At 51.8% G+C, this 26,339-nt stretch overlaps 1 protein-coding gene across 4 annotated transcripts in view; it reads right to left on the reverse strand.

Annotated features, from left to right (window-relative positions):
* Window positions 1–1,391: 1,391 nt before the first annotated feature.
* Window positions 1,392–26,339, reverse strand: part of RIPOR3 (RIPOR family member 3) — an 87,308-nt gene continuing 62,360 nt past the window's right edge. For 3 of the 4 annotated variants that reach the window (XM_064276209.1, XM_064276210.1, XM_064276212.1), the window contains 17 exons: window positions 19,326–19,349; window positions 18,976–19,029; window positions 18,092–18,241; window positions 17,924–17,987; window positions 17,585–17,628; window positions 17,288–17,413; window positions 17,055–17,200; window positions 15,929–16,058; window positions 13,080–13,652; window positions 10,797–10,927; window positions 9,712–9,835; window positions 8,891–9,026; window positions 8,189–8,350; window positions 7,149–7,310; window positions 6,476–6,678; window positions 4,768–4,851; window positions 2,555–3,199 (listed from right to left, as the gene is read on the reverse strand). In XM_064276209.1, the coding sequence (XP_064132279.1) occupies window positions 2,957–3,199; window positions 4,768–4,851; window positions 6,476–6,678; window positions 7,149–7,310; window positions 8,189–8,350; window positions 8,891–9,026; window positions 9,712–9,835; window positions 10,797–10,927; window positions 13,080–13,652; window positions 15,929–16,058; window positions 17,055–17,200; window positions 17,288–17,413; window positions 17,585–17,628; window positions 17,924–17,987; window positions 18,092–18,241; window positions 18,976–19,029; window positions 19,326–19,349 (2,556 nt within the window). In that variant the 3' untranslated portion in view covers window positions 2,555–2,956. Of the gene's footprint in view, window positions 3,200–4,767; window positions 4,852–6,475; window positions 6,679–7,148; window positions 7,311–8,188; window positions 8,351–8,890; window positions 9,027–9,711; window positions 9,836–10,796; window positions 10,928–13,079; window positions 13,653–15,928; window positions 16,059–17,054; window positions 17,201–17,287; window positions 17,414–17,584; window positions 17,629–17,923; window positions 17,988–18,091; window positions 18,242–18,975; window positions 19,030–19,325; window positions 19,350–26,339 lie in introns of all 4 variants that reach the window. The other variant, XM_064276211.1, reaches the window with a different exon arrangement.

The raw sequence follows: 26,339 nt of genomic DNA on the forward strand, positions 1-26,339 counted from the left end.
TGGAAAACCGATGGCTCTCCGTCTCGTTACGCGTATGTTAGAGAGTTAGCGAGCTGCTCTGTTCTATGCCTTAAGCCAACATTTACTCATCAGGTCATTATTTTTTACAATGGCCATAGAATAAACCATTTTTTAAAAAATAAAAACAAACAAAAAAACCAGGTGTTTTGGTACAATACCTTTTCAGGTCTGTACACACAATGCATGATGGGGCGGGTGGGTGGTGTGTCTCAGGGTCTTCTGTGACCTCACAGAACTGTCCATCTGTACAGCTTTCCAACTTCCCATATCAGTGATGGGTTTGCATTTTAGTTGCAACAATAAAATTTTTTTTCTAAAGAACATGGATTTGGGGTGCTTCCCATTTCTTTGCTTAATGGACCTAAAGCAGGATGGACAACTCCTATTTCTTTCCATTCCTCCTGATGTGAAACAGATGTCGTCAATCAAGTGGGGTTATATTTTCCACATCTAAGACTTAATGACGGCCTCCTGGAGTCATGCGTGCCATTGGGCTGGGGTAGCTTTCCATGACTGGTGAGCTTCTTTAGCAGTGCAGACCTCAAGCCTTTTCCTTCAAAAAACCACCCTAAAACAACACGCTTTGGATGTATATATGGGGCCCTTGAGTAACTTGACAAACTTTTAGAAGTGGTTTGAAAAACTGTTCTAACTCAGGAACGTGTCCCTTAGCCAGCTGCCTGTAAAACACAACGGTTACCACATCTCAGTACATATGCCCAGGAGACTTGCTGTCTTCAGTGGATTGAGGCAGAATTGAGTTAAAAATAATGAGACTATACAGATAAATTAGTATAGTCTTGCTTTTGTGTATAAAATTAAATAATGTCAGTGCCCCCCAAATTGTTTTTAACTTTGTATTTTGGAACAATTTCAGGCTTGTAAAAATGTTGCAAAAATAGTATAATTTCCTTTCTATCCCCCCGGTTCCGGCTGGCTTTAAGCTGGCTGCTGAGTAAACTGTTGACGCTGCAGCTGGTGAACACACTCTGGTCATGTGAACACAGCACTGAGGATGTGAGGAGGACTGTGATGGTGTCACAACCACTGTCACACTTAAACCTTTGGTTTGGGTATTAAAAATGACATCGAAGCTTTCACAAAGTTCAATGGCAGTGTGAAAAAAATAACCACATTTGTTACTTTGGAACAGAAATTAGATGGGGAGAAGGGCCAGGCCACAGCCTTCCCACGTGGCGCTCCTCTAGGCGTGGGCATGCCGGGAAGCCGCAGAGAAAGCAGGGCCGAGGGCCAGCAGGAGACCTCCCGAGGCCGCCTCTCAGGCTCGCTCCTGTGGGGACAGTGCAGGGCACTCGGGGGGAAAACAATCACTGCTGTGTCTTTTTTCGGCTAAAATGAAACACCACTTACAATAGTTTTTTAATTGAAATTTCAGAAAACTAGACACATAAACAAGGCAAATAAATACTAAATTAAACCCCAAAAGCACAAAATATGTACAGGAAGTTTAAATGAGGACATTTTAAGTTACGAAGCTCTCCAGATGCCGCTGTCGACAGCAACATCCAAACCTCAGGTTGTCTCCGCGTTAGTAACACGTGGCAGAACGTGGGAAACCTCAGGTTGTCTCCGCGTTAGTAACACGTGGCAGAACATGGGAAACCTCAGGTTGTCTCCGCGTTAGTAACACGTGGCAGAACGTGGGAAACCTCAGGTTGTCTCCGCGTTAGTAACACGTGGCAGAACATGGGAAACCTCAGGTTGTCTCCGCGTTAGTAACACGTGGCAGAACATGGGGATTCTTTAATAGACTTAAATAGCAAAGCAGTGAAACCTTTCTTCAAGCAGCTTATGGCTCCTGAAGCAATTTCTATAACAGGCCCTAAATTGACTTGTTTCAAAATTGGACTTACTTTGGTTCATTCTCAACAGTGACACTCAAGGCCCTTGGTCCACGTGTCTCCTGCCTTCCCCTATGCCATTGAACAGTGAGAAGGCCTGTGATCAGGGGCTGTGCATTTGGGCCTCGGCTGGGGTAAGAATGAAGATGGGAAAGCCTGGCGTGGTGAACCGCCACCTCCCCCAGCTCTTGGAGGTGACAGCTGGTTGCTGTTCAGGTGACTCGAGTCCTTTCCTTAGCAGTTGGCCAGCCTGCCTCCTCGGTCCCAAGTGCCATTCCCAAGGTATTTACTGAGCCAGAAGTGCTGAGCCAGTGATGGGAAGGGAGGCCTCAAATTCAACGCATTTGAATTGAGCCTTTTATTCAAGGCCTCAGCCTGCCTGGCCTTGGCCCTTTGCTGGTGTGGCCAGCTGGTACTGACCCAGCTCCACATCCCTGGAGAAGGTCAAACAGATTCCCAAAGCCAAAGACACAAATGTTTGGTTGGACTTGGGCAGCCTTCCAAGGGCTGTTCGTTGTCATTTTCTACTTCTGTACAAGAGCCCCACTTGTGCCTTGGGCCTCTGTGACTGGCTCTGAGTCTCGGGACAGCTCTGGCCAGCTCACACAGTGTGCTTAATCGCTGCATCGAGGCAGTAGCACAAGAAGGGGCCAGATGACAGTCCATCAGCCGAGGCTTTTTAAAATACCGTGATTTCAACGTCTGCCTCCTGGCAAAAGGCTTCTTTTTTGGGGGAGCTAATTCTGTCCATCTTCTCAAAAGCTAAGCGCCCTTTTTCACCTGAAACAGCAAAGTCATCTGTCACTGGTGTCCCCCCAGCCGGTGTTTCCTGTTCGCAAGGCACAGTGACTTTAGTACCTACCTAAGCAGGGCTCGAGAGTGCTGCCGGGAAAGGAGCAGCAGGGCAGGGGCATCTGGGGCGTTCCCCTACCCGCGGGCCTGCATGGACCCAGGGCCTCATCTCTACAACTACGCAGTGTCTGCTGAATTTCAGGCCTGCCTTGCATCTGGCTTTTGTTCCCCAAGGTTCATGAACTAAAGTTTGAGAAGAAAATAAAGCACTTCTTGCTACCTCAACCATGAAGGAAATCTGCGTTGGCCACAGTGCAATGAAATGTGGAGGCTGACTGCATGGGAGCTGCTAATGGCGCCCATGGTGGCAGATGGCAGGGCCTCCTTAGCGTGTCCTTTGTAAGGGCCCTGGGACCACACCACAGTACTTTACCAAACGACAGTGTGGCCTCCCGAGCTGCCGCCCGTACCGCCTCCAGGTCCGACTGGCATAGGCTGGCGATCTGGTCGATGCTTTCAATGCCCTGTGTGAGGTTTGGGGGGAAAGAGGGTCCATTAAGGGATGTTTATCTAAAATGTAGACTCCACTTTTATAAGGCTGGCAGGACCAGCCCTAGTATGGTCTCTGGGGCCTCCGCCCCTTCCTTTTCTTGAGGTTTCCAGGGTCCTTATGTGGCCTCGGGTTCATCAGAGGCGCCACTGGAGGCATCTTGTCGTTTCAGTCCTGACTGCCAGTAGGCCAGGCCGTTAGCAGCCTTGTCTCTGTGGACACCTTCTGCAAGGCCCGGCTTGAAAAGGAGACCTGCTTCCCTCGGCCCTCCTGCCTCCCCCTGATCTTCAGGTTGGTTGTCAGAGGCAGTGGGGCCTTGACAGCCTGGCTGCCCTCCAGCAGGGTCGAGGGCCAGAGTGACCCTCAGTTCCCTCTGCAGGCCCCCTCACCCTCTCAACGTCTATTTCATTATAACCAAATGGTCCTCGTAGAATTTTTTGATTCGTTCCAGAATGAACAGAGTGAGTCAATTTAATCCGTAGTGACCTATTTTTCATCTAGCAAGTTGGCAATGATTTTTTAAAATGAGAATTCCAGACGCAGGCAACATCTGTGGTAAAACGGGCTTCCCCTCACATCGCATAGGCGTGTAAGTGGGTCTATCAGGAGTCTGAAAATGTTTGCGTTCTCACCTCTAGAGTGACACTTTGGGGAGTCTAGCCTAAAGGAAATAACTCAGAACTCTATGTTAATTTAAAAAAACTTTTTGTACAAAGATTCTTATAAGACATACGAACAAAAATAATTTTCTACAATATGAGGGGGCAGGAGGTGAACTTTATGGTTATATACTTGATTGATTCTTTATAAAAAATCTAAAGCATTACCAATCTGGTAAAGTAGAGGGTCAGCGAAAAAGCAGAAGACCCTCAAGGAGATGGATTGACACAGTGGCTGCAACAGTGGGCTCAAGCTTGGCAACAATAGTTAGGATGGCGCGGGACCAGGCAGTGTTTTGCTCTGATGTGCATGGGGTCCCTATGAGTTGGAACCAACTCGACGGCACCTAACAACAATGACCATTCTAACACACCAAGTTTTGATTTTGCTCACCGTTTTTAAACTCTATAGAATGTCATCAAGAATTTTAAATGCACCCAACTGCATATCCATAAACAAAATAAGAAATATACCAAAATGTCAACAGTTTCTGCTAAGACCATGGATAACTTTATTTACATTTCTGTATTTAACACCCTTTTTTTAACAGTGAATTTATTGTGCTTTTTTAAAGTTTTGATTTTAATTGAGAATATTAAAGCACAGAATCCAAGAGCCCAGAAGTGAGTTCAGGGGGCCACCTGCTTGCTCCCTGCTGTCTGCCTGGCACCTGGGACGGGGCCTGGCCCAGAGCAACAGCTCACTGTTTGCTGACTGTGTCAGGGCACCATTGGTGGAGCTGATGGCTGCTCCCCTGAGACAGTATTTAGATGCCTTTTTGCTGCTGCTGGTTTTCTTTTTCCCCTTTGGGCCTAATGGAATCATTTAGGAAATGAATTCTAACAGTAACCACAAGCAGGCTTTGAGGAAACGTTGACTTACCCTGAGGTGTTTGAGCGCCACACAGGCAGCCTGCTGGAGTTTTGGGTCAGTCTCGGTCAGGGCGTTGGTGTAGAAGAGCAGTGCCTAGGAAAGAAGGTTGTTGAGAATTGGGGGCCAGTGCACGCCAAGTCCTGGGTACCCAGGGCTAATACTTTCCTGGTGTGGATGGAAAGTGAAGCCCTCCTTACCTTTTTCTAAATAAAAATCATTGGGCCAAGTGCACAAAGTCACAAGATGTTCCATTTACCCCTAAAAACTCTGATCCCTGGGGTGTTTTTTTTTTTTCCAGGCTGATGGCAGTAAATTGGCTCAAGCAAAGAGTCTGATTTCAGTCTTACGATAATGAAATGAGGAAAGATCATGTTGTCTAGTGTTTCACAAATGCATTCTGAAACTGCCATGTATTTAAAACTCTTAAGTTCAGAGAAATCAGAGATGTCCAGCTCGGAAAACAGAGGAATCAAACACACAGGCTGAAGAAGACAGGCGAGGCTGCTGCTTCAGGCCTGAAGGAAGGGTCTTCCCCTCCCCACCCTTTCCAGCCACAACCCTGGTCCTGCCTCCTATAGTCACATGGCCACGGCCAAGTCACTTCACCTCTTCGGGCTTAACTCCACTCAGCTAGAAAATAAAGCTGGCACCTGCTTCATAAAATTGTTGTCAGGATTCACTGGAAATCGTGTTGGGATGTACCTGGCCCACAGGTAAACCCAGCCTCCATGTCCATAAAGGGAAAACCTGGGAGAGTTTGAGTCCACTCTTGGCTAATGGCCACACCTTCAACTGCAAGAGTGAGGAGACTGCAGGGCTCAGAGTCTGGTCTGAGGGACCCGTGTCCAGAGCTTAGAGCAGAGCCTGCACCGAACCCCACAAAACCAGGGAACAGCTGCCCTTCCACAGGAGGCGGCTCTTCTTAAAGAGAACCACTTGCTCCTTGCAGAATGGGGGCGTCTGAGGAGGGAGATAAGATATCTGGGATTTACTCCCAAACCACATGGGTGCAGTGGGTGGGGTGGGGACAGGCAGGATTGGCCACGGGTTGGTGATTGTTGGGCTTGGGGGTGGGCACCTGTGCGTTCATTCTGTTGTGCCTGCTTTTGTGTGTGTTCAGTGTTCTCCAGATAGTGCAACAGTAACAACCACAAAGTCTGTGTGGTCCTGAGAGATGGTTAGAGGCGTCACTGGAGAGTTCCTCTCCGGAGCTGAGACCCAGGGATACAGCGCGGCCCAGGATCACCCTTCCCTGCCCACCTAAACGTATAATTATCACAGGTCCAGAAGTCTAAGAGGCAGAAGGGGGAGCTTTGGTTTTCAAGTTGACTGAACCCAGCGGACCATCGCCAGCTGATCTTGCATGTGAACTGAAGTCACAGGGTGACCAGGAAAGAAACATTCATCAGGCAGGTGATGTCCCAGAGACCAAACAAGTTCTCCTTTGGAGACACTGAGGTGGTGAGCTCGCGGTGCCCATTTCTGTGGGTTCCTCAGGCAGCAGCCTGGCACCCCACCCAAGCCTGTCCTCCCTCCGAGGGCCAGGGCTGCCAGCGGCAGGAGCGGGGACTGTGCTTGTATGTGGCCTCCTCAGGGCATCCCTAAATCAAAGTTCCCTGCGGCAAATGCAGCCCCACCCCACCCCCAGTCATTCACTCTATCTTTCCTCCCTTGACCCACACACCTACAGCCAAGGGGCTGCCACCACTGACCGTACCTTTTCTCGGAAGCTTTTGTTCCTGGCTGCGCTGGCCAGGCGTGAGCTGGCTGCCCTGCACACGCGTGGGGACCCTTCCAGCTGGAGCAGGGCCCAGGCGTGTAAGGTCTGGGGCAGGGGCTGGAGCTGGCCCAGCCGCTTCCCCTGCAGCTTCTTGACCACCCTGGCCTGGGCCGTGCACTGCAACTCTGCTATAAGCGTCACTGGAAGAGAGGAGAAAGCCCAGGTCCCCTTGGGCTGGGGGCGGCGGGCATGCAGTAGCCACTTCTGTCTCTAGCCATTGAGGCACAGATCCCGGACAAGCCGTGCGATCAGAGCCCCATCTGGATTCGTATCGGAGGGGGAGCCCTTTCTAGCAAAGGATCAAATACATCCTTAAAATGAAGGGAACCGCAGCCCATTCTTGCAGGGACTGTGGCCAGCACGGAGCCCTCACATCCAGCTCTGACCTCTGCTCCCCACTAGCGGAAGCCTCCCTCCCCGGGATCTAATTTCACAACATAGCTGAACGTGGAATCCAATTAAATCTGGGTTCTGGGAAAAACAGTTGCAGGGGAAAGATCAAGTGGCTCTGAATCAGAACCTGAGAAGCTGGCTGGCTTCTGAGAACAGGGAGAGCGCACCCTGCTGCGTTCCTGTCTAACAGCGTGGTTTGAGGCCACCCCACCTGTACCTTCCTTGGTGAGCTGGGCGAAGTGCTTCTCCAGGTCGGAGACGCTCTGCCTCTGCAGGTAGCTGTGGAACTGGAACCAGGTGACAGTCTGCTCCTCTGGGGGCCCGGCTCCGGGGAGCAGCCCACCACAGCTCAGTACCTGGTCCAGCAGCCTGCGGCACACTGGCAGATGGAGAGGCGTGAGGCCGGCTCCCAGAGGGAGGCCCAGATGAGCCCCTCGGAGCCCCCTCGGCCAGGCTAAGGCCTGGTCAGCTAAAAGGCTTTCTAGTGGCCCAGGGGTTGCCATCTGTGCCTGAGGGCCGTGTGTGCCAGCTGGAGACCACGGGCCTGAGTCAGAGAGTCTCAGTGCCCGCACCCCACCCCACGTCTGAATCTGGATCCCTGGAGGTGGGGCCTGGCTATGTGCTTGTCCAGAAAAAAACAAAACCAAACCCGTTGCCATCAAGTCAATTCCAACTCATGGCGACCCTATAGGGCAGAGTAGAACTGCCCTACAGTGTTTCCAGGGCTGTAATCTTTATGGAAGCAGACCACCACGTCTTTCTCCCACAGAGCGGCTGGTGGATTCGAACTGCCAGCCTTTTGGTTAGCAGCTGAGTGCTTAACCACTGTACCACCAGGGCTCCCTGCATGTCCACGAGCAGCCACTGAAGTTTGAGAGCCACTGCCTAAAAAACCACCGCCAGCCACCCTTGAGTTGTTCAACAGAGGGAAGTCTCCAGCTCTGCCCTCTGGGGACGAGTCCCGCCAGCACCCAGCAACTCCTTTGCCAGGCCTCACCTGCCTCCTTCCCCACTTGTTCTTAAAGGTCCTGGTGGAAGCTGTGGACTCTGTCCCCAGGGAGGTGCCCCTGAGTCCATCAGCAGAGTCCCTCCTTTCCCTTTTGTAAAGGGCAGATGGCATCATCAAGCTGAGAACTGTCCACAGGGGCCGTGAAGACACTTCACAGAGATGGAGGCAGGGCCAGAATGAGGCCTGTTGTGCCCACGCTGAAGGCCATGGAGGCTCAGCGCAGAGTCTCAGGTGGGGTGGGGGGTTACCTATCTCCAGTTGTCCTGGGTATTTCCCTCGGACCCTGTGCAGGAATGTTTTCTTGAGCTGGTTCAGCAGCGCTGTCGCGGGGCAGGACAGGACCCCGCCGAGTCCCGTGCACCCTCTCCACAGCTTCAGACATCCCTTCCTCCGGGAGGCCTGTGGAATGACTGAGGACCCAGGGTCAGAGAGCTAATGGCCAGCAGGGAAGACTCCCCTCCACTAGGACCCTGGCGTCAGCACAGGCCCCTTGCTGCCTTCCAGTGGGGCACTCAAAGCCAAAGCTGCTTGTTCTATGTGCCTGTAGTGCAGGGGCACCCACTGTTACCAGCATCTACTATGGACAACCTGGACTTCTTCCCAAAGGGAGTCACTTGCCCGAGTCCTTCTAGAAGGTGGAGGCAGAACTCAAACCACCGGACCTTGAGTGTGTTCTGGGATTACATCACTGAACCCTATCCAGTGGCCTCCTGTTATACGGAAGGGAAAGCTGAGGCTCTGAGAGGTGAATCATTAACCCAGGGTCACAGTGGACCTCAGAGCCTGTCCTGCTAACTCCCAGGCTGCGTAGCCTCCCTCCCCATCTCACCATGGTGTGAGCTCAGCCCAGCCACTGCCCCCAGCTCGCACACACCCTCTAGCTCCAGAATTGCAGGAAGAAGATGAGGCTTCATTACTCCTTGCCATTCACACCACAGGTAGTTACTTACTCTCATCAATGGATGTCGCCTTGCTGACCTTCTCAAAATCGAGCACAGAAAGCGTTTCCAGAACCTGCTTTTGCTCTGCCGCTTCTTCTAGGAGGCACTCCTGGACCATTCTCGACAAATTAGGGGAGGCCAGTTTCTGGGAAGAGGCCCACAGTGCTCCACGTGAGCTTGGAGCACGCCCTCCAAGGTTACCATCGTGTCTGGTTCCCACCTACCCTCCTGTCACAATGGGAGCTCCCTGTCTGGGGACCCCCGCTCCCCACTCTCAGATTTTCTGACTGGAGGCTGACCCCCACAGATGCTGGCCAGTCATCACACTCCTTCCCACAGGTCACAGTGGTCCATCCCTGGATCAGGCATGTGGCCCAACCAGAGCCAGGAAAGTTCTCTCCTAGGAATCTGGCTGGAATCACTGCATAAAGAGACCCAATCTCTTCACCAGGAGGAGGCGGGAGCCACCAGGGGCCATCTTTGCCGTCAGAAGGGCTGGTCTTCCAAAAAATGGAGCTATCCCACACAGAGGACAGCAGAGCTGAGTGGGAGAGACCTAGGGGTGATGACTTTTGAGCCCCTGGATCCAGCTGGCCCTGAAGCCTACCCCTGGATCTTTCAATCATGTACGTCAATAAATGTTCCTTTTGGTTGAGCCAGTTTGGACTAGGGTAGCATCGTCTACAACTGAAACGGTCACGGCCAAGCCTTTGGTCCAGGGCTTGGACTGCATAAGAGTGACACGACTATTCGCCCAGGCCTCTTGCCGAGACACAGTGCCCCCTGCCACCTTCCAGCTGAGCCCTCCTCCAGCCCAGCCCCTCAGCCACCTGCAGCAGGGCTTTGCAGACTTGGAGGTGAGCCGTGAGTAGCACATCCAGCTCCGGGGCGCCAGCCGTGAGCTCCCTGGAGGATGCCTTCAGGGATGGCAGTGGGGGTGGGGTCCTGTCCTTTCTGAGTTGGATTGAGAAGGACTGAGTGACCATTCCATCAGCAGTTCAGCTCCCTCTGAGGGTAGAGGGAACCCTCCCTCCCCAGAGAGGTCTGGATCAGGGAGGGTGACTCCAGGTCCCAGGGAGATGGAGGTAAACTGAGGAAAAAACTAAGAAGGAGCAGAGGGCAGTGATGGCTCCAAACAGGGCTGAGATGGTGTAGGGCCGCGTGCTTCCAGGATGTCTGGTTTGGAGTCAGAAGCCTGAGGTTCAAACTAATTCCCAGCCCTGTGACTCGGACAAGTCTGCCTCCCCGAGCCTCAGTGTACCTGTCTGGAAAGTGGGGACAGGAATAGCAAGCAGAGGGTTGTGAGGGTAAGTGCGATGCTGCCAGCAGGAGTGCCCAGCACAGTGTCCAATTGGCAGACGCAGTGAACAGGTGCTGACCTCGAGGCCTGAGCAGCTCTCGCCGCTTCAGGGGGACGTGACACCCACTCCCACCCTAAGGGGTTGTGGGAGAAGAGGAGGAGGGGAAACACGAAGGGGGTTTTCACTCCTGTGCCGCTGTGACGTGGGCCCAGGAGGAGTCCCTGTTATCGGCGTGGTGGGGTGGGTGGGCGGCGACTGGTGCGGAGGGGTGGGTCTGAGCTGGAGCAGGGGGTGGGGAGCCTTGGTCACGCGGCGCATTGGTTACGCAGAGGTCAAAGCTTCCTGCACCTGCTTGTTGCTTGTGAAGACTGACACTGCCCGTCTCTTGGAGCAGAAAGCTTGTGGCCAGGGTGGGACGTGCTGCCTCGTTCACTCAGCGGTCACCAAGGACCTGCTGTGTGCCAGGCAGTGGACAGAGCAACGACAGGGGGGCCACAAACAAGCATACAAGGGCAGTGGGGAGAAATTAGGCAGGAGGCTGACGGGACATGTGGAGCTATGGTAATCAGGAGGGGACACTGGCCACCAGTCCCTGCTGGGAGGGGCGCACTCACCGGGGACCCTGGGAGCCCCCAAACAGGGACAGCTCGTCCGGGGCAAAGTCGGCATGGAGGAAGGCGAAGCTCTCCAGGATGCACTCCATCAAGCTCTCGGCTGAGGCGTGCTCGCGGCGGGCACTGCGGGGCTGTGGAGAGCCATGGGTCCCGGAGTGCCACACCTGCACCCTATAGGCAGAGCCACCCACCCAGCCACAGCTCAGGGGCTCTCACCGCAGACCTTCAAAGTCTCTCAGGTACCAGCACTGATCCCATGCGCTGTCCCAGGGACAGCAGAATCCTGTCAGCTGCCCTGAGCACAACTCCAGCCCCTGCTACGTGGTAGGGGAGGGCCGTGGCTTCCGGGAGAGATCCCTCCCGAATGGCCATGACAAGAGAAACAGACTGGAAAAGCCTCGTAGGGAGCCGCAGGTGACATGAATGAGTGGGCGGGCTGGGTGGAGGCCACGGCAAAGAGGAGAGACAACTGCTGCTCTGCCCCAGCTCGCGGCTGCCACTTGGGAACATGAGACCAGTGCTGCCAGGTGGTCAACTGTCTAAGAAAAGCCGGAAATCTGGACTTTTATGGAAAACCACCCAGGTTTTCAATATCAACAACTAATTCCAAATTCTTTTGAAAATATGGTATGGGTCAGGCCAGACGCCTCTTCAGGAGGCTACTGGGGACTTCCGTCTTCCTGTTCCTGATCCGTGGCTGAACTACAGGGCTGGTTCCCACCTCATCCCACACAAACTGCACCAAAGGCCCAGCTGGAGCAAACACGGCCCTGTGCGCCACACCAGTGTCCTACAGGTGGAGCCTAAAGAAAAACCCTTTAGCAACTAGGTGCAGAGGTCTCATTTTCTGATGGCAAAAAACATATGTATGTATAACATATATACACACACACAAGCATATACATATATACACATACACATATGTGTGTGCATGTATAATTTCTCAAAAAAATCAAGCTAAAAACCATGGCCTATGGTCATTTTTAAGGGGCTCTGGTGGCGCCATGGTTAAGCGCTCAGCTGCTAAGGGAAAGGTCCGTGGTTCAAACCCACCAGCTACTCTGCAGGAGAAAAGACCTGGCGATCTGCTTCCGTAAAGATTCCCCAGCACCCAGTCCGTAAAGATTACCGCCTGGAAAATCCCTGGGGGGAAATTCTGCTCTATCCTGTACGGTCACTATGAGTCAGAATCGACTTGGTGACACACAGCATAATCACTTTTATTTTTCTAACCTAGTTTGCCAAAATAAAGTTCCTTGAACATGTTCAAAATCATCTACCCCTTGCTGAAGTATTCAAGATCTTTGTGTAAAACGGGTGGGATTTTTCTAAATGCAGACGTGACAGGAGAAGCTGGGTGCCGACTGAAATTGTTCTGCATAAAAACACTGTTAAAAAAAAGCTGACATTGTTTCTTAAAATTTTTTCCCCAGATTTTCAGGCAAGTCCTTTTTAAAGATTATGGCAGTGGTAATAGTGAACACTTATTAAAACCTGCTGGATAGAAAATGAGAGATTTCATTTTCTTTCACCTGTGATGATATGTAACGTTGGAGTGCAGGTGGTGTTAAAACAATCAAAACTAATTTTTGAAGACAGCTGTTTTCCTTGAACTATTTCAGTGCCAATGTGTGTCCCACACAGAAGAGAATGGCTTCATAAATGAATTGACGTATGAATAGGTGCTGATGTTACACGTTTTACTTCACATACATTTAAATTTAGAAACACAAAAAATTAGTATAATCTGCCCAGGCCAGGCCTCCGTAGCTCCATGACAGCCAGTCCTGGGCCCTTTTGAGGGGAAGGGCTGCAAGGGGCCTTCCACAGAGGTCTGCTGACTGCGGGGAAGGTGGGGGGGTGGGCTGAGGCAGGCCAGCTGTGTGGGACCTTCCACAGAGGTCTGCTCTGACCCCGAGAGCACCTGAGCTCAGATCTGAGAGCTGAGCCACAGCCCCATCGACTACAGTTGGAGATGTGCGATGGGGCCAGGTTCTAGTCGGATGTGGAGCTACTTATCCGCTCTGGGCCCTGGTTTCCTCTTCTAATCAGACATTCACTGAGTGTTGGATCTGTACCACCCCATGCACAATCCCCTGAGCCCTCCTCCCAGCCTGACAAGGCCTGCCATCATCCCCATTTGACAGATGAGGAAACTGAGGCCCAGAGCGGTCATGTGGGGCTGAGACCAGGGTGCGGGCCCAGGCTGGTTGGTCCCAGACCCTTTCCCAGTCATCATGCCATCGGCAAAGCAGGGTCGCTGCCAGCAGCGAGTGGTCCTACCTTCAGGCGGTCCCTGAAGCCGAGGACCTGGTATTCCAACTCCCGGAGCGGGGGCTGGGTAGGGGCTGTGGACCTCAGTAACTCCAGAACCTCCTGCAGGGGCTGCTCAGGGGCCATGCCTGGCCCATCCACTCCATCCCTGGTTTCTCCTTCATCCTGGCCTTCCTGGCTACCCGGGATCATGCGGCTGTACAATGGGGAGCCCCGTGACAGGTCGGAGCTCTCCACACCCAGGTCCCTCCAGCCAGGCCGCTCCACAAACGAGCCTTCTGCCAGCTGGGCCATCTCTGGCAGAAGGCCCGGACAAGGGGGGTCCTCACGGGCCTCCTCTTCAATGGAGGTATTAGGGCCCAGCGCCAAGGGCAGGAACCCCACATCTGACGTGGAAGCTGATGTGCTGGTCTCAGTGTCTCGGGGGTCCTCGGAGCTGAAGGAGTCCATCTCTGGCAGCTCCTGGCTCCGGCTGTGCAGGCCAGGGCCCTGCAGGTCGCTGTCAGACAGGTAGCTGAGGATGGAGGTGGCCCTCGACCTGGCCAACAGCAAGGCCTGCTGTGGTGGCTGCTGCAGGACAGACTGGGTAGGGGGACACAGAGCCAGCCTCACTGGCCACTCCAAGACCCAGGCAAGGCCCCCAGAGGGGCTTCCCCCCACCCTGGACACCTGTTCTGCACACCCACATGCCCTGAATGGCTGAGGTCCCCCAAGGTGGCCAGACTTTGCCCTGGTCTCCACCACCCCCTCGGACTCCCTCCTTTCCAGCCTCAGTGGCCTCCTTGCTTTCCTCAGCCCTCCAGACTCATTCCCACATTGCTGTCACAGGGCCTTTGCACTGCCTGTGCCCTCTGCCCAGAACATTCTTCCCGATATGTCTTCCTGATTTGTGCCTTCGTCTCCTTCAGGTCCTTATTCCCTTTTTCAGAAACCCATCTCTGGACACCCTATTTTAAATGGCAACTCCCCACTTTGCCCAGCAGCTCGCCTCCCCCACCTCTGCTTGTTTTTCTCCGTGGCCCTGACACCCATCAGCGGACTGTACAGTTCTCTGGTTTGCCTATTGTCTGCTTTCCCCAGGATGTCAGCTCCCTGAGGGCACAGTCCTTGAGGGGCCAGGGGCAAAGCCAGGCACATAGTTATGAATGAGTGAAGCAACTAAATGAATGAAGGGTGACACACAATACTCAACAAGTGCCCCGTATCATAGAAACAGCAGCTCGTCACTAAGCATTTGGTGTTCACACGTCTGTTCTAAGGATCTTCGAGGCATACCTCATTTAACCCTCACAGGGCCCCAGGGGGGTGGCACTGTTCACACCCCAGAGAGGCTCCAGCACTGGGCAATCCTCCGGCCACATGAGCAGGGAGCACAGGGCAAGAGCTCGAACACTCAGCCCTTGGCTGTACCCCTTGCCTCCCTTATCAACCAGACCAACAGTAAATTGTCCATGTTCATACAGCGCTGTCTCTGTGCCAGGCATTCTTTTAAGTACTTCCTATTTATTAGCTCATTTAGCCCGCACGACAACCCCATGGGCGCATGCTGCTATTCCCATCTCTCTAATATGGACACTGAAATCCAGAGAGGTAAAGTCACTTGCCCAAGATCACACAGCAGGTGAGCAGCAGAGGCAGAATTTGAACCTTGGCTGTCTGGCTCCAGAGACCATGCTCTTGACTGTAGATGGTTTTCTAACCAAAATACCCTGGGCACCCCCACATCAGACAAGAAGGTTTCCTCTAAATTCACAAGTTTCTGGGCTTACATGAAGCTGCCCTCCCCACTCACATGAGGCCTAGAGGGCAACAGGAAGTTTGTCAGGCTCGGCATCACACAGGCCAGCCTGAGTTGGGGTGCCTCTCCCACCTACCCAGTAACCCCCATGTGCCACCACCTCACCACACCTTAATGGGGATGGGCTCCCTGGGACCCCAGGACCCTTGTGAAGGAAGCACCGGCTGGCACCAGCGCAGAACGATGTGTATACAAGTTATTCACGGCCCTGTGGTTGGTGATAGCAAAAGCAGTAACAACCTCAATGTCTTCTTGAATTGAGTAGGATGCAGGTGAATGTGGCCTCCTGAAATCTGTTGCCGTGAAGTGGATTCCGACTCATAGCGGCCCTATAACGCAGAGTAGAACTGCCCCATAGGGTTTCCTAGGCTGTGATCTTTATGGAAGCAGACTGCCACAGCTTTCTCCTACAGAGCTGCTGGTGGGTTCAAACTGCCTAGCTTTCGGTTCTCAGCTGAGTGCTTAACCACTGTGCCACCAGGGTTCTCTCAATAAAGAATGAGGAAGCCCTCTGGGGGTTGATAGAGAACAATCTCCAAACACAGCCTTGGGTTAAAAAGGCTGTTACGGAATAGAAGGGTAGGGAAGAATGGGTGTTTGCTTGTTGGTGGAGAGAACATCTCTGGAAGAATGTGAAGAAATGGACAAAAATGGTTGGCTCAAAGGAGTCCTGGATTTCTGGGGGCACAGCAACTAACAACAACAAAAACGTCAAAGTATTACCTTCTAGGAAAATACATTAAACATAGGTTTAAAAGAAGTAAACGGAGGTCCGTGGCTGGTGAGGTCCAGGCGAGGCGTCCAGGAGAAGCACCCAGGCCCAGGACCAGACTCCTGCCCAGAGCTCCCAGAACAGAGGGGGCAGCAGAGGAAAAAGAAGGATAGAAAAGCCCCAGAAGAGCCCCAAAACAAGCGAGGCTGAACCCAGAGCTTGCTCACCCCAAGGTGCGGACTGCTCAACCCAGCCCTTCCCAGCATCCTTGCTGGCCCCTTGGGACTTGCCCCCCTCCAGCCCAGTGTGACCCTGCCCTGCCTCGGGGGAGGGGGGAGGCTCACTCACCAGGTAGTACCTCTCCCTGAAGCTGGGCGTGCTCGGGGGCGTCCAGCTGTACAAGGAGCCCTTCCTGCCGCCCACAGACAACTTGCCTGTGGGGCTGGGTGACAACAGGAAGCTCTCAGCATCAAACGGGCTGGAGGAGAGAAGAGACGGCCCGGGTCATGGATGCCCAGGGGCCAGCTGGGGCACGGCAGGAATCCTGGGGGCTCTGGAGTGATAGGGCGCTGTCTTCATCTCACACACAATGACAGTCGTTACTGAGCACTGCTGTATGCAAAGAGCTCCCTGAACCCTACCTATGTCCTTCTGACACTCAAGGTAGGGAAAATGAGGAGATACAAAGGTTCTGAGAAAGAGAAGTGGCTTAGCCCAGTGGTTCTGGTGACCCCAGGCTTGGACACCACCCCAGGGAGAAAAGAGAGGCCAGCCCCAGTGGCCAGAGCTAGCACAAAAACAGAAGGAATTTCTCAGCCCCCTCACGTCTTCAAACCTGCCCCAGGCCTGTGGAGAATAAGGAAAGAGAACTGCCTCAAAACACCACGTTTCACTTGGGAAAGAGCTCTCCTGCCAGAAAAAAAGCTTTGGAAACCACTGGTGTTCCCTGAAATGTGGTGCACAACCAGCTCCTCCCCACCCCCTTTCCCAGGGCAGGGATTGTCCAAGGAGTATGTCCCACCATGGGGTCTGTGGTCCAGGGTGGAGTTTATGGTGGTGGCTCAGCCCTGTGCCTGGGAGGCAGCAGGGGCCAGCCAGCCTCACTGTGAGCAACTCCTGGGTGGAGATGAGGTTTTAACAAGGGCCACCAAAAAGGGTCCTGACCCAGCTGGGTCTTCAATAGACACTCGTTCAAAACAGAATTCAAACTCAGAGGGGCAGGACTGCAGAGAAAAATCTAGGCCTCAGCCTGTCTGGGGGCAGGAGGTGAGTCGGGCGAGGTCAGGATGTGAGCAGAGATGTCCGCAGATGGTGCTCAGGGCAGGAGCAGGCCCACTGTGACCTCAGGCCACCAGGGGGAGCCAGTGAGGCCCTGTCCTCCCAGGTCCCTGTGGGCTGAGGACCCCAGGGCTGGTTTTTCCAGGTGGCCCTGGGGAGGGGCAGCGGGGCTGGTGGGTGGGCAGCCCCCACTCACTTCCATAGCACCTCCAGCTGTAGCTTGATGGTACCCAGCTCTGTAATGTCCACCATGATGACCTGGGGCCGAGTCGTGAAGAAGTCAGTGATGTCACATGTCACTGCACCCACGGCCAGCGAGCTCAGGCCCCGCAGCTCTGTCACCTGGAAGGGGGGGGTGTCTGAGCCGAGTGCCCAGGGTGCCCACCCCAAACCCCCACTCCCACATCCCCCTTCACCCTCCTCAGCCACCTTGATCTCGAAGTTCTCGTGCAGGGCAGGGACGAAGGCCTTCTCCTCCTCGTCCCAGGTCTGGCTGTCATCTGACTCGATCCGGCCCTTCAGCTTCCAGCGCTGGCGGCCCAAGCGCATGAGCACCTGAGGGTGAGGCCCAAGAAGGGGCATGTCAGCCACCCAGGTGGGGGCCCAAGACAACCTCAAGCCCTCCCTGCCAGCCAGGCAGGATGAGGCAGAAATGCGGTTGGGACCCTTGTTCCCCAACAAAGGATCAGCCAGAGGCCCTGGGGACAGACCCAGTGATGGTCGTACCTCATACTGGTCTCCAGGGCAGAGCCGCGCATAGCCCACCAAGCCTGGAACAGAGACAGCTGATAGCCCTCCTGTGACCCTGCCCCTCCCTTGATCACAGCCCTTACTGGGGGACCCCTCAAGAGTAAGTGTCAGCTTTAGGGGGGATGAGCCATCATGATGGACAGGAGGGGGCCTGGGCCCTCACATCTGAGGCTCAGGAAGGGGTGGGACTCACCAGAGCTGGGCCTGGGCCCCTAGCATTCTGCCAGCCCCCCATCCCCAGCAGGAGTCCGGGGCCCCCAAGAAGGCCCTGATGTCCACCCACGCCAGCCCTGGCCAAGCACTGTCACCCATTACCTTTCATCCTGACGTGGAACTCGCCCAGGTGAACCTCCAGGGCCCCCTCGATGAGCCACATGTCCTGCAAAGCACCAGGCATGGCTCAGCCATCCACCCTATGGACCTTGCAGCCAGCAGCCCCACAGCCCAGCCACTGCTCTCCCCGCCGGCCACCACCACACCCACCTCGGTGCACTCGTGCAGGCTGCGGCCCAGTTCCTGCAGGCTCTCCCTGGAGGCGCGGCTCGGCGGGCACCTGGAGAAGGCCTGCTGCATGTTGGAGGCGCCGTCGCGCAGGCGGCACTGGATGCAGTAGTCCTCATAGAGCTCGTCCACCTGCGGCAGGCACAGGCATGGGCATGCCCCATCCCGGGAGGCCTGCGCTCGCGTGGCCAGCTCTTGCCCTCCGAGAGGCTGAGCCGCTGTTCCCCAACCCCTCCTCACAGGATATGGGCCCACATCTGCCCTGCCCACTCAGCACCCCCAGCACACAGAAGGTGCACAGAAATTGTGACATGAACAAATGAATACATCACTTCTGTCTGCCCTATTTTATTCCCCTTGTAATAAGAGGGGAGGAGGGTTTCTGATATCCTGCCCACTCCCAGGGCTACCCAGGGAATAAAGCAAGGTCACAAAAGGGTCTGGCAGACTGTAAATCTTCAGGGATTTGCTGTATAACCTTCTGTAAATCTTTGTCCCTGTCTGGGCCTCTACTTCTCCATCTGTACAGTGGGGTGGCTGGACTCAGCCTTCCCAGCACTCTAAGATTGCAGTGCCTGAAGCCTTTCTGTCTAAACCAAGGAAAGGGCCCACATGGCTCTGGGGGAGCCCCAGTCACTCCTGCTGTTCCCGACCCCAGGCATGAGCCCTGCAGTCCCGCAGCTGGCCCAACGCCAGGAATCATCTACAGTCACTGCTGCCTCTCCCACTTCCACTCATCCTCAGCTGTCTTCAGCTGCCCCAGAGAGGAGGAAGGGGCAGCTACCAACACCCAGAGAACCTAGATAAGGACCTGCAGCTGGGAGGCTGCCCCAGTCCCACCAATGACACCCCAGGGGCTGGCTGACCTTACTGATGTGAAACTCCATCTTCCGAATGTGCCTCTCCACAGAGCGCGTTTGCTTCTCCAGAAGAAAGAGACAATGTCTTGAGAGCGGCCTGGGCCACCCACCAGCCTACGCCACCCTCCTCCAGGTCCTAAGCACAGCGAGCTGAACTGGGAGCTCAGGTCAGCCCTGCTCCATCCTAGAGTAAGGCTCATCACTGAGCCTCAGTTTTCCCACCCACAAAATGGGAAGGAACCCAGGTGTTCTTCCTGGAGGGCAGTCTGGAAGGGAAGTGAGAGCACAGATGTGACCCAGCCAGGCCCAACAGCCCACCTTGCTTACCATGTGCAGGTGGAAGAAGTTTCACTCACCTTGTCCAGGTCATAATAGAAAGCCTGCAGGGAGAAACGGAGGGGGAGAAGGTGTCAGAGTACCCGACACTCCTCCAAGGCCCGATGAGGCTGTCTGGGGTGCATGGGCTCAGAGGATGCCAGTGCCTGCAGCCAGACCCATGCTATCCTCTGAGGCCTGAAGGCAGCGGGCCATGGTCCAGGCAGAGGAAAACAGGGAGTGAACACATGGATTTTGGCAGTTCTAGGCCTGGCTCCGCTACTTTCCAGCTGTGTGGCCTTGGGCAAGTTACTAGACCTCTCTGAGCCTCCATTTTCTCATAGGTGAAGTGGGATAGCAACAGCACCTACCCCATAGGGTCACTATGAGGAGTAAAACAGACAGTAGGTACTCAACAAATGGGAACAACTGTGGTTTGATTGTTTAAGGGATTTAAGGGGTGGCTTCAGCCATGACCAGAAGAACCTGAGAGGTGAGGGGCTCGAAGAGACAGCCAGCACCACTCAGGAATTCAAGCCTTAGGGAATGGCAAGTCTAGACTGGTCTATCCAGGCTGAGATGCAACCAATGAAAAGAACAGATTATCAGGGGCCAGCAAACCTGTTCTATAAAGGGCCAGAGGGTAAATGCTTTAGGCTTTGCAGACCATTCTGTCTCTGTCACAACCACTCAGCTCTGCCTTGTAAATAGTGTTCCAATGAAACGTTATTTACCAAAAAATGAACACACAAATCAGTTGCCACTGAGTCAATTCCAACTCATGGTGACCCCTGTGTGTCAGAGTTGAGCTGTGCTCTACAGGGTTTTCAATGGTTGTGACCTTTCAGAAGCCTCGCCAGGTCTTTCTTCAGAAGCAGATCACCAGGTGCCTCTGGGAAGCTTCAAACTGCCAACCTTTTGGTTAGCAGTCGAGCACTTAGCCGGTTTCACCACCCAGGGATGCCTTCATTTACAGAACAGGCCATAGTTTGTCAACCCCTGGATTAGAGTCCACATATCTGAGACTGGAGGAATTTCCACAAGTGGCATCAGGAACGAAAGCAAGGAGTGGGAGAAAATGTAAACTGTGACTTCATTTTCATAAGACAATCATTGACAGCCTCTTTTTTTTTTTTATGCATTTATACATACATTTGAATGATACGTGATGGGGTGGGGGGAGGATTATGGACAAATAAGCACGAGGTTGTCCTCAGGGTAAAACGAGGTAGGACAGAGAAGATTGGGGCGGGGAGCCGATGGAAAAAGAAAGGATTAAACTCCCCAAAAGCCTGTTTGCTCGTGTATGCATTTCCGCAAAATTGTACATTTCTATAAATTTCCACCTAAGAAATAAAGACATAGGAAAGATCTCAAGCCTTTGAAAAGAAGAGGGGCTGCACCACAACCTCTTAGAAACTGACTTCTGCTTAATCAGAGGTAGCAGCAGCCAGGGAAGCAGGACCCCTGGGCGTCATCTCCCTGTGTGGCCCTGGTGCAGTTTCCACCCCTTCCTTTGTCTCAGTGTGCCCATCTACGAAATGGGGGAGCTAATACATAGCACTTTTAGACACTCGCCTACCTCAGGGCTACTGCTAGAACCAAGGGAGCCAGTGGGGGAGGAGCTCTGAAGCATGAGAACCCTGTGCCTGTGATGGGGTTGAAAGGAGTAGGGTGGGTGCTGGGAACTTTCCACCCCACATGTGGTGAGAGGCAGGGCTGGGAACCGGGATGGGATCGGGGATCTTGGCAGCACATCCTTCAACCATCTGCATCTGGTTCACCCACTACCCACCCATCCCGGGAAGGTCTGACTGAGCCAGCCTGACCTTACTTCCCTGTGGCTGTACACGATTGAGACCAGGGCCCTGCACCTCTCACTCCTCCCAACCCCCAAGGTCCTCTCCCCTGGAGCCAGGGTGCAGAGTTGGCTGGATGATACTTTGATGGAAAATGACCCGTTTTCCCAGCCCCCCAATCAAGCAGGCACTTTGGAGGAGGGATGCTGGCAACCAGGGGAGTCCTGGCTTTTGTTTCCAAAGTCTAATCCCATTAAGGAGAGGTAGAGTTTTCACATGTCTGTCAGTTTGTCGTACTGTGGGGGCTTGTGTGTTGCTGTGATGCTGGAAGCTATGCCACCGGTATTCAGCAGGGTCACCCATGGAGGACAGGTTTCAGCAGAGCTTCCAGACTAAGACAGATGAGGAAGAAGGACCCCCAGCAGTCTACTTCTGAAAAGAATGAGCCAGTGAAAACCTTATGAATAGCAGAGGAACATTGTCTGATATAGTGCTGGAAGATGAGCCCCCCAGGTTGGAAGGCACTCAAAGGATGACTGAAGAAGAGCTGCCTCCTCAAAGTAGAGTCAACCTTAATGATGTGGTTGGAGAAAAGCTTTCGGGACCTTCATTTGCTGGTGTGGCGCAACTCCAAATGAGAAGAAACAGCTGGAAACATCCATTAATAATCGGAACCTGGAATGTACAAAGTATGAATCTAGGAAAATTGGAAATCATCAAAAATGAAATGCAACGCGAGGGCGGAGCCAAGATGGCGGACTAGGCAGACGCTACCTCGGATCCCTCTTACAACAAAGACACGGAAAAACAAGTGAATCGGTCACATACATAACAATCTACGAACCCTGAACAACAAACACAGATTTAGAGACGGAGAACGAACTCATACGGGGAAGCAGCGATTGTTTCCAGAGCCTGGAGCCAGCGTACCAGTCAGGTACGGCACAAGCACAGAGACCTGCTCCACCCTCCTGAACTAACCCCGGGAGGGGGACCAGCCGGTTCCACGGGCGGCGTGGGACGCAGCCGGTAGGAGAAGCCCCCGGGAGGCAGCGACTGGTATTGGAGCGGGGAGAACAGCGTCCCAGCCGGGACACTCGGTCACGGCACAAGCACGGGGACCTGCTTCACCCATCTGAACTAACCCCGGGAGGAGGCTCAACTGGTTCTCGGGGCGGCACGGCCACGCGGCTGGAGGGACGAGAAGTCCCCGGGAGGCAGCAACTGATATTGGAGTCGAGAGTGCACCATCCCAGTAGGGGAGCCTTGACGCTGGGCGTGGGGCTGGAAGCGGAGGATCTGACCGTGACTCCAGCGGGCCAGACCCTCCGGGGGCAATCTCCACACAGCCAGCACACATAGGCGACGCGCCCACGGGAATCTCAGATATAATAGTCATCCCAAGCAAGACAAGCAACTCTGGCTATATTCTGAGGTGCTACTCTCCTATCTCTCTGTTCCCTCCCCCACCCTCCCCAGGCGGCTTCATTAACATCTGAATAGCCTGAGCCAGAGGGAGAACTCTGATAGGGATCTGACTGCATTTTTTTTTTTAGCGGATTTTCTGGAAAAACTAGTTTCCCAGTGATGGCTCGGAGACAACAATCCATATCAAACCACTTAAAGAAGCAGACCGTGACAGCTTCTCCAACCCCCCAAACAAAAGAATCAAAACCTTTCCCAAATGAAGATACAATCTTGGAATTATCAGATACAGAATATAAAAAACTAATTTACAGAATGCTTAATGATATCACAAATGAAATTAGGATAACTGCAGAAAAAGCCAAGGAACACACTGATAAAACTGTTGAAGAACTCAAAAAGATTATTCAAGAACATACTGGAAAAATTAATAAGTTGCAAGAATCCATAGAGAGACAGCATGTAGAAATCCAAAAGATTAACAATAAAATTACAGAATTAGACAACGCAATAGGAAGTCAGAGGAGCAGACTCGAGCAATTAGAATGCAGACTGGGACATCTGGAGGACCAGGGAATCAACACCAACGTAGCTGAAAAAAAATCGGATAAAAGAATTAAAAAAAATGAAGAAACCCTAAGAATTATGTGGGACTCTATCAAGAAGGATAACCTGCGGGTGATTGGAGTCCCAGAATAGGGAGGGGGGACAGAAAACACAGAGAAAATAGTTGAAGAACTCCTGACAGAAAACTTCCCTGACATCATGAAAGACGAAAGGATAGCTATCCAAGATGCTCATCGAACCCCATTTAAGATTGATACAAAAAGAAAAACACCAAGACATATTATCATCAAACTCACCAAAACCAAAGATAAACAGAAAATTTTAAAAGCAGCCAGGGAGAAAAGAAAGGTTTCCTTCAAGGGAGAATCAATAAGAATATGTTCTGACTACTCAGCAGAAACCATGCAGGCAAGAAGGGAATGGGACGACATATACAGAACACTGAAGGAGAAAAACTGCCAGCCAAGGATCATATATCCAGCAAAACTCTCTCTGAAATATGAAGGCGAAATGAAGATATTTACAGATAAACACAAGTTTAGAGAATTTGCAAAAACCAAACCAAAGCTACAAGAAATACTAAAGGATATTGTTTGGTCAGAGAACCAATAATATCAGATATCAGCACAACACAAGGTCACAAAACAGAACGTCCTGATATCAACTCAAATAGGGAAATCACAAAAACAAACAAATTAAGATTAATTAAAAATAAATAAATAAAAATACACATAACAGGGAATCATGGAAGTCAATAGGTAAAAGATCACAATAATCAAAAAGAGGGACTAAATACAGGAGACATTGAACTGCCATATGGAGAGTGATACAAGGCGATATAGAACAATACAAGTTAGGTTTTTACTTAGAAAAATAGGGGTAAATAATAAGGTAACCACAAAAAGGTATAACAACTCTATAACTCAAGATAAAAATGAAATGCAACGCATAAACATTGATATCCTCAGCATTAGTGAGCTGAAATGGACCAGTATTGGCCATTTTGAAACAGACAATCATATAGTCTACTATGCTGGGAATGACAGCTCAAAGAGGAATGGTGTTGCATTCATCGTCAAAAAGAACGTTTCAAGATCTATCCTGAAGTACAACGCTGTCAGTGATAGGATAATATCCATACACCTACAAGGAAGACCAGTTAATACGACTATTATTCAAATTTACACACCAACCACTAGGGCCAAATGTGAAGAAATAGAAGATTTTTACCAGCTGCTGCAGTCTGAAATTGATTGAACATGCAATCAGGATGCATTGATAATTACTGGCGATTGGAATGCGACAAAGTTGGAAACAAAGAAGAAGGATCAGTAGGTGGAACATATGGCCTTGGTGATAGAAAAAATGCCAGAGATCGAATGATAGAATTTTGCAAGACCAACGACTTCTTCATTGCAAATACCTTCTTTCACCAACATAAGCGGCAACTACACACATGGACCTCGCCAGATGGAACACACAGAAGTCAAATTGACTACATCTGTGGAAGGAGACGATGGAAAAGCTCAACATCATCGGTCAGAACAAGGCCAGGGGCCGACTGTGGAACAGACCATCAACTGCTTGTATGCAAGTTCAAGCTGAAACTGAGGAAAATCAGAGCAAGTCCACAACAGCCAAAATATGACCTTGAGTATATCCCACCTGAATTTAGAGACCATCTGAAGAATAGATTTGACGCACTGAACACTAGTGACCGAAGACCAGACCAATTGTGGAATGACATTAAGGACATCATACATGAAGAAAGCAAGTGGTCATTGAAAAGACAGGAAAGAAAGAAAAGACCAAGATGGATGTCAGAGGAGACTCTGAAACTTGCTCTCGAATGTTGAGCAGCTAAAGGAAAAGGAAGAACTGATGAAGTAAAAGAACTGAACAGAAGATTTCAAAGGGCCTCTCAAGAAGACAAAGTAAAGTATTATAAGGACATGTGCAAAGAGCTGGAGATGGAAAACCAAAAGGGAAGAACACACTTGGCGTTTCTCAAGCTGAAAGAACTGAAGAAAAAATTCAAGCCTTGAGTTGCAATAGTGAAGGATTCCATGGGCAAAATATTAAATGATGCAGGAAGCATCAAAAGAAGATGGAAGGAATACACAGAGTCATTATACCAAAAAGAATTAGTCGATATTCAACCATTTCAAGAGGTGGTATATGACCAGGAACCGATGGTATTGAAGGAAGAAGTCCAAGCTGCTCTGAAGGCATTAGCCAAAAACAAGGCTCCAGGAATTGATGGAATATCAATTGAGATGTTTCAACAAACAGATGCAGCTCTGGAGGTGCTCACTCCTCTATACCAAGAAATATGGAAGACAGCTTCCTGGCCACCTGACTGGAAGAGATCCATATTTATGCCTGTTCCCAAGAAAGGTGATCCAACTGAATGTGGAAATTATAGAACAGTATCATTAATATCACAGGCAAGCAAAATTTTGCTGAAGATCCTTCAAAAATGGCTGCAGCAGCATATCAACAGGGAATTGCCAGAAATTCAGGCTGGTTTCAGAAGAGGACGTGGAACCAGGGATATCACTGCTGATGTCAGACGGATCCTGGCTGAAAGCAGAGAATACCAGAAGGATGTTTACCTGTGTTTTATCGACTATGCAAAGGCATTTGACTGTGTGGATCATAACAAACTATGGATAACACTGCGAAGAATGGGAATTCCAGAACACTTAATTGTGCTCATAGATCGAGAGGCAGTTGTTCGGACAGAGCAAGGGGATACTGATTGGTTTAAAGTCAGGAAAGGTGTGCGTCAGGGTTGTATCCTTTCACCATACCTATTTAACCTGTATGCTCAACAAATAATACAAGAAGCTGGACTATGTGAAGAAGAACGGGGCATCAGGATTGGAGGAAGACTCATTAACAACCTGCGTTATGCAGATGACACAACCTTGCTTGCTGAGAGTGAAGAGGACTTGAAGCACTTACTAATGAAGATCAAAGACCACAGCCTTCAGTATGGATTGCACCTCAACATAAGGAAAACAGAAATCCTCACAACTGGACCCATGAGCAACATCATGATAAACGGAGAAAAGATTGAGGTTGTCAATGATTTCATTTTACTTGGATCCACAATCAACAGCCACGGAAGCAGCAGCCAAGAAATCAAAAGACGCATTGCATTGGGCAAATCTGCTGCAAAGGACCTCTTCAAAGCATTGAAGAGCAAAGATGTCACCCTGAAGACTGAGGTGCACCTGACCCAAGGCATGGTATTTTCAA

Source organism: Loxodonta africana, chromosome 24, assembly GCF_030014295.1.
Source record: "Loxodonta africana isolate mLoxAfr1 chromosome 24, mLoxAfr1.hap2, whole genome shotgun sequence".
NCBI classification, from domain to species: Eukaryota; Metazoa; Chordata; class Mammalia; order Proboscidea; family Elephantidae; genus Loxodonta; species Loxodonta africana.